The 12,591-nt window shown below is 45.7% G+C and overlaps 1 protein-coding gene across 2 annotated transcripts in view; it reads right to left on the reverse strand.

Annotated features, from left to right (window-relative positions):
* The window catches only part of EFR3B (EFR3 homolog B), a 295,910-nt gene that overhangs the window by 134,390 nt on the left and 148,929 nt on the right, over positions 1-12,591 (reverse strand). The window contains exon 2 of one of the 2 annotated variants that reach the window (XM_030198681.1): positions 10,480-10,556. The exons of the other annotated variant lie outside the window; for it this stretch is intronic. Within the exon in view, the coding sequence (XP_030054541.1) occupies positions 10,480-10,556 (77 nt within the window). The remainder of the gene's footprint in view (positions 1-10,479; positions 10,557-12,591) is intronic. 2 annotated transcript variants of the gene reach the window in all.

Genomic DNA, 12,591 nt, shown 5'->3' on the forward strand with positions numbered 1-12,591 from the left:
GGGATAGTCTGTTGTGTGTCAATAAGATTTGCACACTATCCGCCAGATTCTATACATCGCGCCGAAATTTCCGTGCAGAAATCAAAGCGTGTTCCATAATAATGCGCTTAAGTTAATTAATTAACAAGCTAATCAGTGCTGATAATTGAATGTCAACAAGCAATTATCAGCATTAATTGGCATTAATTAGAATTTATGCACACTACCTACTAAGCATATTCTGCAATGTGGTGCATTATAATTCTAACGTGCTGCTGAAAAGGGGGCGTGGCTATGGTCATGGAATGGGCGGGTCATGGGCATTCCAGAAAGCTATGCGCAGGGTTATAGAATACACCTACTCTGCGCCTGTCTTGTCTGAAGAGAAGGTGAGCCCTTAGGTCCCGCAAGGCCCCGAAGGACCTCAGAGGACAGCCGTGCAACCCCAAGTCTTCACCCGCGGCGACCGCCGTTCACCTAGGATTGAGCCCCCAGCTGCAGGCGGCCAACGGGACTACCGGAACCGCGGGGTTGACGAACTGACCCAATACTGGAACCAGGAGCCAGGAGGGCAGGAGGAAAACCGGCGACAGGTCAGGGCAGGCAGCTCACAGCGTAGTCGATACAGGCAATAGGTCAGGGCAGGCAGCTAGCAGAGAAGTCCAAAAACAAAGCAAAGGTCAAGACCAGGAGAACAAGGAAAACGAACTGGGAACTGGAACACACGGAGACTAGCCTCGGGAAACAGAACCTGAAGCAATGTTCTATCCCAGGCCTGCTCCTTAAATACTGTCCGCATTCAACCACCCAGCCCCAGCCAACATGGCCGGCCAATCAGAACCTGGTAACTGACAGAATCCTTCTGATTGGCTGTGTCCGAGGTCCCAGGCGGGGCTACAGCGCAGGCCTCCCAATCTAACTCCTCTGAGGTGGAGCTTTGTGTACCTGCGCCCGAAAGTGAAGGAGACGCCGGCCATCGCATCTCTGTGCCATTCTCCCTACTGGCGCGAGTACGGCCCTCATAGCCAGCGATCGAGAGCCCGGCAGCCGCGATCGCCGGCCCACGGCCTCGGCCCCGGACTGGGCGGCTATCGCCGCGGCGAGCCCCGGCCCTCCGCCGCGGCCTCAAGAAGGCCGGCCCTTGCCGTGGTGGACACCAGCTCCCGCTTCCAGTGGAGGAGCAGCCAGAGGGAGCGACGGATGTGACAGCGCCTAACTTAGGCGCCAGTATTTATACCAAGTTTTACCTGGTGTAAATGGCCGCACCTAAAGTTAGGAGCTGTCATGGTGGCTCGCCGTATTCTCTATACCACGCAGAAATTTTGGCTTATTCTATAAAGTACACCTAAATTGAGGTGTACTTTAAAGAATGCGCTTAGGCAATTTCATTTCAGTGCCGAACTTTTAGGCGTGATATATAGAATCTAGTCCTATTCATATATAGTGCACACTTTTCTAAAAGAGTGAGTGCTATGTGCACATAGGAACAAATTCTATATATGGCGCCTAAAAACTCAACGCAGAATAAATTTCTGCCTGTGTATCCTGTAAGCGGTGCCTAAATTTAGGCACAGTATATAGAATACGCATAGTTGGTATCACAGTGCTTAAAACTAAGCAAATCCATTTACAGCAATGGAAATGTGGCGTAAATGCCAGCACGTAGATTTAGACACTCAGGGGCATATTCTATAACAGTGTACGTAAATTTTGGAATGCCCATGAAACACCCATTTCCTCACCAATAACCATGCCCCTTTTTGCCTGCACGTATTAGAATTTAGGCACGCTGCATTTCAGAATACACATAGTGAGTTGTGCGCCAGTTTCTAATTATTGCCAATTACTGCTCATTATTGTTGTTAAGTGCTGTTATCAATGCTAATTAGCTTGTTAAGCAATTAAGTTATGCACGTTGTTATAGAATACACCTGGATTTCAGCATGGAACACTAGATGCACTATATAGAATTCAGGGGTAGGTGCACAAATTTGCCATTACAGAATACTAGCTTAGCACCCTTTATAGAACTGCCCCTGGATTCTATACATGGCTCCCAAATTTGGGAGCCTAAATTTGGGTGCGATCCCGAGATGTGTGCACAACTTAATCGGCTAATAAGCTGTAAATTTGCTAACAACCAATTACTGATGTTAATTGGCATCAATTAGCATTTGCACTTGCATCTGTCTGCGCATTATTCTATAACTAGTAAAAAAGGCCTGTTTCTGACACGAATGAAACGGGCACTAGCAAGGTTTTCCTCGGAGTGTGTATGTTTGAGAGAGTGTATGTGAGAGTGACTGTGTGTGAGAGAGAGTGAATGTGCAAGTGTGTGCGTGTGTGAGAGAGAGAGTGAGTCTGGGTGCGAGTATGTCTGTGAGAGAGAGAGTGTGTGTGTGAGAATGAGAGTGTGTGCAAGTGCGTATGTGAGACACAGTGTGAGAGAGAGAGAGTGTTTCACACAGATACAGTGTGTGCGAGAAGAGTGTGTGTGAGAGACACAGACTCTCTGTGAGACTGAGTGTATGAGACCAAGAGAGTGTGTGAGAGACAGTGTGTGAGAGTGAGAAAGACACTGACTGTGAGAGAGAGTGTGTGAGAGACAGTGTGTGAGAGTGAGAGAAAGACATTGACTGTGAGAGAGAGAGAGAGTGTGTGAGAGAAAGAGTGTATGTGTGTGTGACAGAGATACCTCCCCCCCTCTCTTGTGTCAGCCCCCCCCCCCTCTCTCTCTGGTGTCTGAGCATTACTGTGCATGACGCTGAGCTCTGGCTGTGCTTCAAGGAACTGACCAATCCTATTTAATAGAATGCACCTCCAACATTCTGAAGCCGAGAAACCTCGTGTGGCTGGTCACTTCTGCTTGTGACAAACCTGGAAGTACGTGATGTCAATTCAGGAGATGGATACAGAGAGCAGGAATGCCTCAGCCATGCAGTCAGCTTCAGAATGTTGGAGGTGCGTTTTATTATATAGGATGCTTGGTGCCCCAACTCCATAGTGAGCAACTCAAAAGGAGGAGTGGCCATGGGAGGGGCAATGGCATGTCTGGGTGTTCTGAAATGTTATTACAGAATAATGGGTCAGTGCACCCAAGTTGGGTGCCAGCATTTACAGTAGGTTTCAGCAGGCATGATACTTTATAGTTCGCACCACCTTTTAAAGATAAATTTGCCACATTTCGATACACAAAAATAAATTTATCACTGGATTTACCAATCTGCGGTAAAGGAACTGCAGGTCAGGGCTGGTCTTAGGGCGAGGCGACCGAGGCGGCCGCATAGGGCCCCGCGCTCAAGGGGGCCCTGCGCGGCGCGCCTGGGGTCGCCCCGCCTGCCGCTCGATTGCTCTTCAGTAAAAAAATTGAGAAGCGCCGAGTACCAGGCAGCGCCTCGTGTCTGCCCTGCTACAAATCTCCTGCACATCGTCGGGCCGGCCTTTCCGCATTAAGTCCCGCCCTCCTCTGAGGTAATAGGCTCTTCCCGCATTAAGTCCCGCCCTCCTCTGAGGTAATAGGCTAGTACCTCAGAGGAGGGCGGGACTTAATGCGGGAAGAGCCTATTACCTCATAGGAGGGCGGGACTTAATGCGGAAAGGCCGGCCCGACGATGTGCAGGAGATTTGTAGCAGGGCAGACACGAGGCGCTGCCTACTACTCGGCGCTTCTCAATTTTTTTTTTAAAGTTAGTGGGTGCAGCAGAACAGAGTTCTTAGGTGGGTGGGGTCGGGGGGGGGACTCAGGTGGGAGAAGGGTGTGGGATTGGGGTTCTCAGTTGGGGGGAGGGGGTAAGGGGGACTCAGATGGGAGAAGGGTGTGGGATGGGGGTTCTCAGTTGGGGGAAGGGGGTAAGGGGGACTCAGATGGGAGAAGGGTGTGGGATGGGGGTTCCCAGATGGGAGAAGGGGGCTGGAACTGGGGTTTGAGAAGGGGCCATATGGGAAATGGGGGCCATGCATGGGGCTGGTGGGAAAATGGGGCATGCATGGGTCAGGTGGGAGAATGGTTCTGGGGCTGAAAAGGGTGGTTCTAATACAAGGCATGTGGATGAAGGGGGCTGGAACTGGGGGCTGAAAAGGAGGGTAGGTGGGATAAGGGGGCTAGTACTGGGACTGGAGGCGGAAAAGGGGCAGGGGCTGAAACTGTGGGTACTGGGGGCTGAAAAGGAGATAGGGAGAAGTGGCTGGGGCTGAAGCTTGGGACTGGTGAGAGAAAAGGGCTGGGGACTGGGGTTGAAACTGGGGGCTGAAAAGGGGACAGGGAGGAGTGGTTGGGGGCTGAAGCTCGGGACTGGTGGGAGAAAAGGGCTGGGGCTGAAACGGGGGACTGGTGGGATAGTGGGGCTGGAACTGGGGGCTGAAAAAAGGGGCAGAGAGAGGGGCAGATCCTAGATGGAAGGGGGAGCGAGAGGGAGGGCAGACCCGGATGGATGGGTGAGGGAGGGCAAATGGTGGATTGAAGGGGCAGAGAGAAGGGGAAGACAGTGGATGGAAGGGATAGAAAGGGCAGACAGTGAATGGAAGGGGCAGAGATAGAGGGCAGATGTGCACGGAAGGGGCAGGGAGAGAGGGCAGACATTGGATGGAGGGGACAGCAGAGAGGGCAGACACTGGATGGCAGAGAGAGAGTGAAGACAGATGCTGGATGGAAGACAGTGAAAAGAAGATGAGGAAAGCAGAAACCAGAGATGACAAACTGTAAATAAAATATATATTTTTATTTTTTTGCTTTAGGATATTAGTATTGTAGCTGTGTTAATAAATGTTTATAATGGAACATGTAAATAAGGTAATCTTTTCATTGGACTAATTTTAATACATTTTGACAAACTTTCAGAGAACAAAGCCCCCTTCCTCAGGTCAGGATAGGATACTGTAACAGCTCTATACTGTATTGACCTGAGGACGGAGGTTTTGGCCTCTGAAAGCTAAATGTATTAGTCCAATAAAATGGTATTATTTTATTTTCTATATTTGTTTTATTTCTATTTGTTAATTTGTAAAGTGGTGATTGGTATTTGTTAGTTTTTTTTCAAATTTACATCTGTTGTCTTTATATTTTGCACAGTACTAGGGGACATTTTCTGTTTCTGTGGTGTTGTATGCAGAGTCTGGCATCTTGGGGGTTCAGTTTAATTTTTGTCTAAATAGAAAGTTTAAATATTACTACTTATTCTATAGTGGATTAGGGTGTATCTGTGTTTGTGAAAAAGACATGGTTTTCAGTTGGCATTGACTGTGCAGGATCGACAAGCCCTGGAGCTGGGGGCCTTGGAGCTCGGAGGGAGGGGTGGCCGGCTCTGGAGCTAGGGTGGGGCGGAGCTAGGGTGGGGCGGAGCTAGGGTGGGGCCCCGTCAAATTGGTCTGCATAGGGCCCCGCACTTGTTAAGACCGGCCCTGCTGCAGGTTAATGAATCTTGTGGTAAATTTTCCCACGCAAAGCGTTATTGTACTGTAGGTTAGCAAATAGGTAGTGAAGTCCACAGGTAAAAATGTTTTGGTTTCTGTGGGGGCTTTTGGATCTTTGGTTCATTTTACTCGTTTGTTTTAATAAAAAATTGTTTTAACTCATGCTAATTGACTTAGGGTCCTGTTTACTGAGCCACATTATAGGTGCGCTAGCGTCTTTAACACACATTTACCATGTACACATGTTAACCGTGTACGTGCCTACAATATCCCTATAGGCGCCTACACAGTTAGTGCGCACACTAAGTGTAGGCGCATTAAAAACGCTACCGTGCCTTAGTAAACATGGCTCTTAATGTATGTCATATCAATTTTGCATACACCAAATTTTTAAGGGACACTAATAAATTCACATCCCTATAAACAGGTCTCTTAATTAAAATGAATTGTACTCTACTAAGAAGATACTGAATTAGAAAAATTGCCCCTTGTTTTTGTGAGGTTTATTTATTTATTTGCATTGTGCTCACACCTTTTTCAGTAGTAGCTCAAGCAGTGGCGTAGCCAGAAGACAATTTTTGGGTGGGCCAGCGGGTTGGATGGGTGGACACTACAACCCCAACCCCCCCCCCCCCCACGCAGCGCACAGCACCTTTAAAGTTATCTACGCTGCCTCCACTCACCTTCTCCCACCGTGGCGCTGACTCGTCTCCTGCACTTCATGGTCTCCGTCTCCCACTACCGCGGCAGCGCTCTATCGGCGCTGCCTGCCTGACAGCTGACAGACGCGGCGCAACAACGTCCTGCTCCGGGACCTTCCCTCTGCCGCGTGCAATCCACCCTGCGTAAACAGGAAGTTGAATCAACGCGGCAGAGGGAAGGCCCCGGAGCAGGAGGACGTCGCGTCGCGTCTGTCAGCTGTCAGGCAGGCAGCGCTGATAGCAAATTGAAAGCGCTGCCGTGAGGGTGGGAGACAGACACCGCAAAGTGCAGGAGAGGAGGCAGCGCTACAGCGGGGTTGGGAGAAGGTGAGGATGGGCCTGAGACGAAACTGGGTGGGCCTGGGCCCATCCAGGCCCACCCGTAGCTACGCCCCTGAGCTCAAGATGAGTTACATTCAGGTACACTGAATATTTCTCTGTTCCAGGAGGGCACACAATGTAAGTCTGTACCTGAGGCAATGGAAGATTAAGTGACTTGCCCAAGATCACAAGGAGCAGCAGTGGGATTTGAACCAGCCACCTCTGGATTGTAAGACTGGTGCGCTAACCACTAGGCTCAACAACTTCTATCTGCTCATTTCTGCTTTCAGATTGAGTAAAGTGATGTGGTAGCTGTGTTACACCACTTTTAAAGGTAATAAATAGAAATAAATCAAAACATAGAAAAGAAAATAAGATGATACCTTTTTATTGGACTAACAATACATATTTTGATTAGCTTTTGAAGGTAATTCTGCAGAAGAAGGGTTACCTTTGAAAGCTAATCAAAATTTATTAGCTTAGTCCAATAAAAATGGTATCATCTTACTTTCTTTTCTATGTTTTGATTTATTTCTATTTATTGCTTTCAGGTTACAATCAGCCACTTCCGGACTAAAGTGTTATTAGTTTTCATTTACAACTATGGAATTTATTCTCCTTTTTTAATTATCTAGCCCAGCCATTACAGTAACCATCCTTAGCTAGGTGGCACACACCATAATTGCTTCCGGAACCCAGTATGCATGCACCCTGAGTCTGGTGGGGATTGCTTATTTGTTTCATTATTTATTTATTCATTTATTAGGATTTGTCACCTTGTTGAAGAAATGCACCCAAAGCAGTGTACAGAAAGAATAAACCAAATATAGGCAATAGACAATTACAGCATTAGACAATGTTAAATAACAGTACACATTGGAGGTATTCTATGAGTGGACACCTCCATTTAGGCATTCTGATAATTTCGAGTGACAGCCTATTCTATATTGGCATCTGAAAGTGCTCACGTCGGTCTACAATACTAGCATATCCCAGTATCGAAGCACCCACAGTTAGACATGGTGTAACTCCAGGTGCCCAAATGTGAACATTAGTCATACTGGGTCAGACCAATGCTCCATCTAGCCCAGTATCCTCCTTCCAGTAGTAGCCAATCCAGGTCAGAAGTACCTGGCAGAAACCCAATTACATTACATTACATGATAAGGAATAATACACTTAAGTATTGAACTACTATCATTCTTGGGAGTCCATTATTATCATAGGTTATTAAGGGGTCCTTTTACTAAGGTGCGCTAAAAATGGCCTGTGGTAGTGTAGACGAGTGTTTTAGGCACATGCAGAATTATTTTTCAGTGCACCTACAAAGAATGCCTTTTTAAAATATTTTGACAAAAATGAAAATTGCCACGCTTCCATTTTGGATCTGAGCTGGTTTGGGTGGGGTCAGAGGTCAGACAGGAGAGGGACACATTGGTATAGAGGAGGGAGAAAGGGGACATAGGGAAGTATAGAGAAACAGAAGGGAGACAATGGGCATTGGGTGGGAGCATCCGGACAGGGACACAGGTGAGATGCTATATTGACTTGGTATATGGGCACAGAGAGGCAATGCCTGGGGATGGGTGGGGGGAGATATGGGAATAGAGATACCAGACAAGGAGGAGAATAGGAACACAGAAGGGAGATGCTGGGCATGGGGTACATGGGTGCACAAAGGAATGATAATGGATGAGGGGATATGAACACAGGGGAGATGTTGGACAAGGAAATATAGGGACACAGAGATGGGAGATGGATGTTGGACATGGAGAAAGAAGAAATGCCAAGTGGACAGGAAAGACAGAGGGAAGCAGAAGCCAGAGACTGGGGCCAATATGATTTGAAAAATTAAATGATCATACAACAAAAATGTACAAAAAATATTTTTATGTTCTATTTTGTGATTATGTATATCTTGTCAGAGATGGTGTTAGATATGGCTGGAACCCAGAGCAGAAATGTGGGAGAGGACCCCAATGCCAATTACAAAGCTGTGCCTTCTTCAGCTTCTGGCAGGCTTGGGGCTCTCTCTGCCCAGAGAGCCAAGCACAATTGCTCAAGTTGCACCTCTCTAACACTATCCCTGTCATGTGCTATCTTTATATTTTGCACAGGAGGAAATGCCTTTCTTTCTTGTTTCTCTAGTGTTGTAGTACATGCAAGGTCTGGCTTCTTGGGGTTTCAATTTAATTTATATTCATAGAGTTTGTGGTCACTTATTCTGTACTTGGCATTTGTGCTCTGTGTGTGTGACCAAGGTAATATTTCACCATGAAGCTTCTATGTAGCATTCTGTAGTAATTTGGCTTGTTCAGTTTTCTCAATAGATGCATCAATATTTTAGGGCACTACCTTTTCATAGGTAGGCTCCTTGTTTTGGAAGTTAGTGCTGGCATGGTAGATTTGCTCTAGATTCTGAATGACTTTTTGTTTACAGATTGTTTTAAATTACTTTATAATATATCTATTATTGAGATTACACTAGAAACCCAAATTTCTTTGTATGGTGAGTTTTATGGGGAAATGTCCTTACTCTGCTCTGCATCCATTGTTGGTGGAGGGCCAAGAGGTTCTCTGGATGTGGATTGTATTTGGCTTCAATACCATATGTGTGTTGGAGGACCATGGCTCCACCGGGGCTGAAGAGTGCAGTCTCTTGTACTTCCCTTAGCTCTCAATTGGCCTGCAGCCACTGAAGCATGCACTGCTACCTTCATTGAAGTTATTGGGAGTGAGGCAGACGTGGAGCATGGGTGCATCAGGTGGCTGGGGGTTTATTTCTCTTTCAAAAAGCTGGCAACTCTAGTGCCCACCCATCCAACCTGTTGACCCACCCAAAAATTGCCTTCTGGCTATGCCACTGGCATTCTGTAAGATGCATATGTAAGTGGCAGCCTTGCAAATGCCCCACCCATGTTTCACCCCTGTGTACACCCTCTTGCATTTAGGAATGCCCTTATAGAATAGTGCTTGGGAGGAATATTGACATTTGCACGCATATGTGGGATACAAATGCAATAAATAAAATAAATAAAAATAAATAAATATGTGCACTCATGCATGTATCATTGTCAGTATCCTGTATATTGTCATGTGTAATGCATATATAAACTACATACAATGTCAACACAATACACATTACATCAGCTTAACAGACAGCAGGGTATGAGCAGAGGTGGAACATATAGACTGATAAGAGAATAACAGAAGGTCTATAACATAGTGGACTATAAAATACTGAGTGGAGTGGAATGGGTAGATGTAAATCGCTTGTTTACTCTTTCCAAAAATACTAAGACTAGGGGGCACGCGATGAAGCTACTAAGTAGTAAATTTAAAATAAACCACAGAAAATATTTCTTCACTCAATGTGTAATTAAACTCTGGAATTCGTAGCCAGAGAATGTAGTAAAATCAGGGTTTAAAAAAAGGTTTGGATATTTTCCTAAAAGAAAAGTCTATAAGCCATTATTAAGATGGTCTTGGGAAAATCTACTGCTCATTTTTAGGATAAGCAGCATCAAATCTGCTTTACTTTTCTAGGATCTTGCCAGGCACTTGTGACCTGGATTGGCCACTGTTGGAAACAGGATAATGGGTTTGATGGACCTTTGGTCTGTCCTAGTATGGCAACACTTATATTCTTATGTACAAGTAAGAATGACTAATATAAGGAATAATTGCACATGAAGTCAGTAAAGATGCAGGAAAACGATTTCAATTAAAACAGGAGTGAATAAGCAAATCCTGTTACAGGATGTATAGGTGGTGTTATTGCTTATGTGTGTGATTAACTAGTTAGTTGCTTTTTCCATTGAAAGCTTTGGAGAAGAGCCAGACCGTCATCTGCTTCTTGTGAACACTGTCTCCATGGCATCCCAAGCCCTGGGTAGCCTGGTTAGCCTATGGATGGACCTTACATAACTTAAAAAGAGAAAATGACAAATTCTCAGGAATCTTGGTTACTATGAAACTCCACAATGTGATCTTCCTGGTTGTTTTTTTTTTGTGTGTGTGCAACAATTTATCACTAGACGTTAAGTTGAAACAAAGTGAAATCTCCTACCTCAGAATCCACCGGGAAGATATTGTCTACTAATCTCTTATAGCGGGGACGTAAAGCTCCACAACAGCCACAAACACCTGTAATAGAACCAAATAACATACTGCTACTTTTATCAAAGGACAATATGGTGTCTTCTAGGAAGGTATGCTCTATAAACAGATGCTGGTCTATATTCAAAACAATCTAACTGACCAAAAAAAGGCAGTTGACTGGTTAAATCACTTGTTTGGGGCTGTCAAACTAATTTTCAGTGGCACTTAAGCGGTTATCTCCACTGGAAAATTAAGGGTTAGCGACTAAATGAAAGCCGGCCATTTGGGGGCATTCCGGGGGAGGAGTTGGCACGTGGCCTCTTAAGTGTTGATATTCAGCACTTAAGTAGCCAGGGTAACTGCAAAAATGGGACCACACAAAAGTCAGTCCTAACTTTATGAGGCAACCCATAGCCAGTTAAGGGGCCCTTTTACAAAGAGTCGGTAAGCCCACACTAATTTGGGATTACCGCCAGCCCAATATGGCCACCAGTGTTAGTTCCAGTTCGAGCGTGCATCATTTTTATAGTGCAGTGCTAACTCAGAGGTTATTGCCGAGTTACCACAGGAATCCTTAGCCACCTCAATGGGTGGCGTAAGTGCTCCCCGCCACATGGCCACACAGTAAGAGTTTTATCTTGCTGCATGGCCATTTTTGGGGAGGGCTTTTTACCCGCTGCATTAAAAATGGCCCTGGTGCACAGGAAAAATGGCCCCCGCTGCTACCGCAGAGCCCTTTTTCCCGCAGCTTAGTAAAAGGACCCCAGCGCCGCATAAACTGGGATTTTCAGTGTCAAAGTCCGGACATGGCCTTGCATTGAATATCTGGGAATAACGCCAGCGGCAGTCAGTAAAACATTCACCACCGCTGGCTGAATATTGAACCCTTCATGCACAAACTCTAGGTAGTATGGGGTCACTTTTTCACAGGCTGCCTGCAAACATTTCCAAAAATCTGCCTATTTTATAAAGGCTCAACAGGTATCTATAATATAAGTTCCTACAATAATTCACAGTAATGTACAAATGTTCTTCCACAAATTGACACCTGCTCCCAGCATGTGTAACTATGGGGGGAATTCATCAAGCAGCATTATGGCTTTAACGTACATTAAAGGAATTAGTGTGCACTAAATGATAAAGCCCATACCTATGGGCTTTTAGCATTCAGCGGGGAATTCTATATAACTGAAAAATCCTGCGTTTAGCGCTATTCTATAAACCTTGCCTAAAGTTAAGTGCAATTTATAGAATATGCGTAGCTCCTGTCCCCGTGACTAAAACTAAGTGCGATCATTTACACCAACTGAAACCTGATGTAAATGCCCGCACTTAATGTAGGCGTGGATCGGGCATATTCTATAACACTGCGTGTAATTTTTAGGAATGCCCAAGACCTGCCCACGTCCCTCCCATGTCCACGCCCCCTTTTGAGATCAGCATGGTAGAATTTACGCGCACCACTTTAAAGAATACGCTTAGCAAGTTGTGCACGTAAATTCTAATCAGTGCCACATAGTGCCAATAATTGCTTGTTAGTGGCCAATTATCAGCACTGATTGGCTTGTTAAACAATTAAATTGCACATGCAACTTTAGTCACTATGTATAGAATCCAGGCCTTAGCGCAAGCTAATCCTCTTAATGCACATTAAGGACATAGCACTGCTCGGTTGAAGTAAGTGCAAGCTCTTGAGCTGTAGCGGATGACAACCCATCTTTTGTAGCACAAGTTTGAAAAGAGACAATATTGGAATTTTTTATCAGCTCATTACCAAAAGGCTCCTGAAGCAGACCCCAGGCCGAAACACGGTACCGTGTCGAGTCTTCGATCAATACATTTGTTTTAAAGTATCAAGTTTCTTTTCCTCATTTCTGGAGTCCATGGTCCTTTCCCCCCCATCCTTTTGCCTATACTTTATCCACCATTCAATAAAGGACACCTGGAGGGGCATAATCAAAAGGGATGCCCAAGTTTGCTGAGGATATCCTCACAAAATGTCCCGATGGAGGGGCGGGGAAACCCGTATTATCGAAACAAGATGGACATCCATCTTACATTTCGATAATACGATCGGGGA

This window comes from Microcaecilia unicolor, chromosome 3 (genome assembly GCF_901765095.1).
Source record: "Microcaecilia unicolor chromosome 3, aMicUni1.1, whole genome shotgun sequence".
NCBI lineage: Eukaryota > Metazoa > Chordata > Amphibia > Gymnophiona > Siphonopidae > Microcaecilia > Microcaecilia unicolor.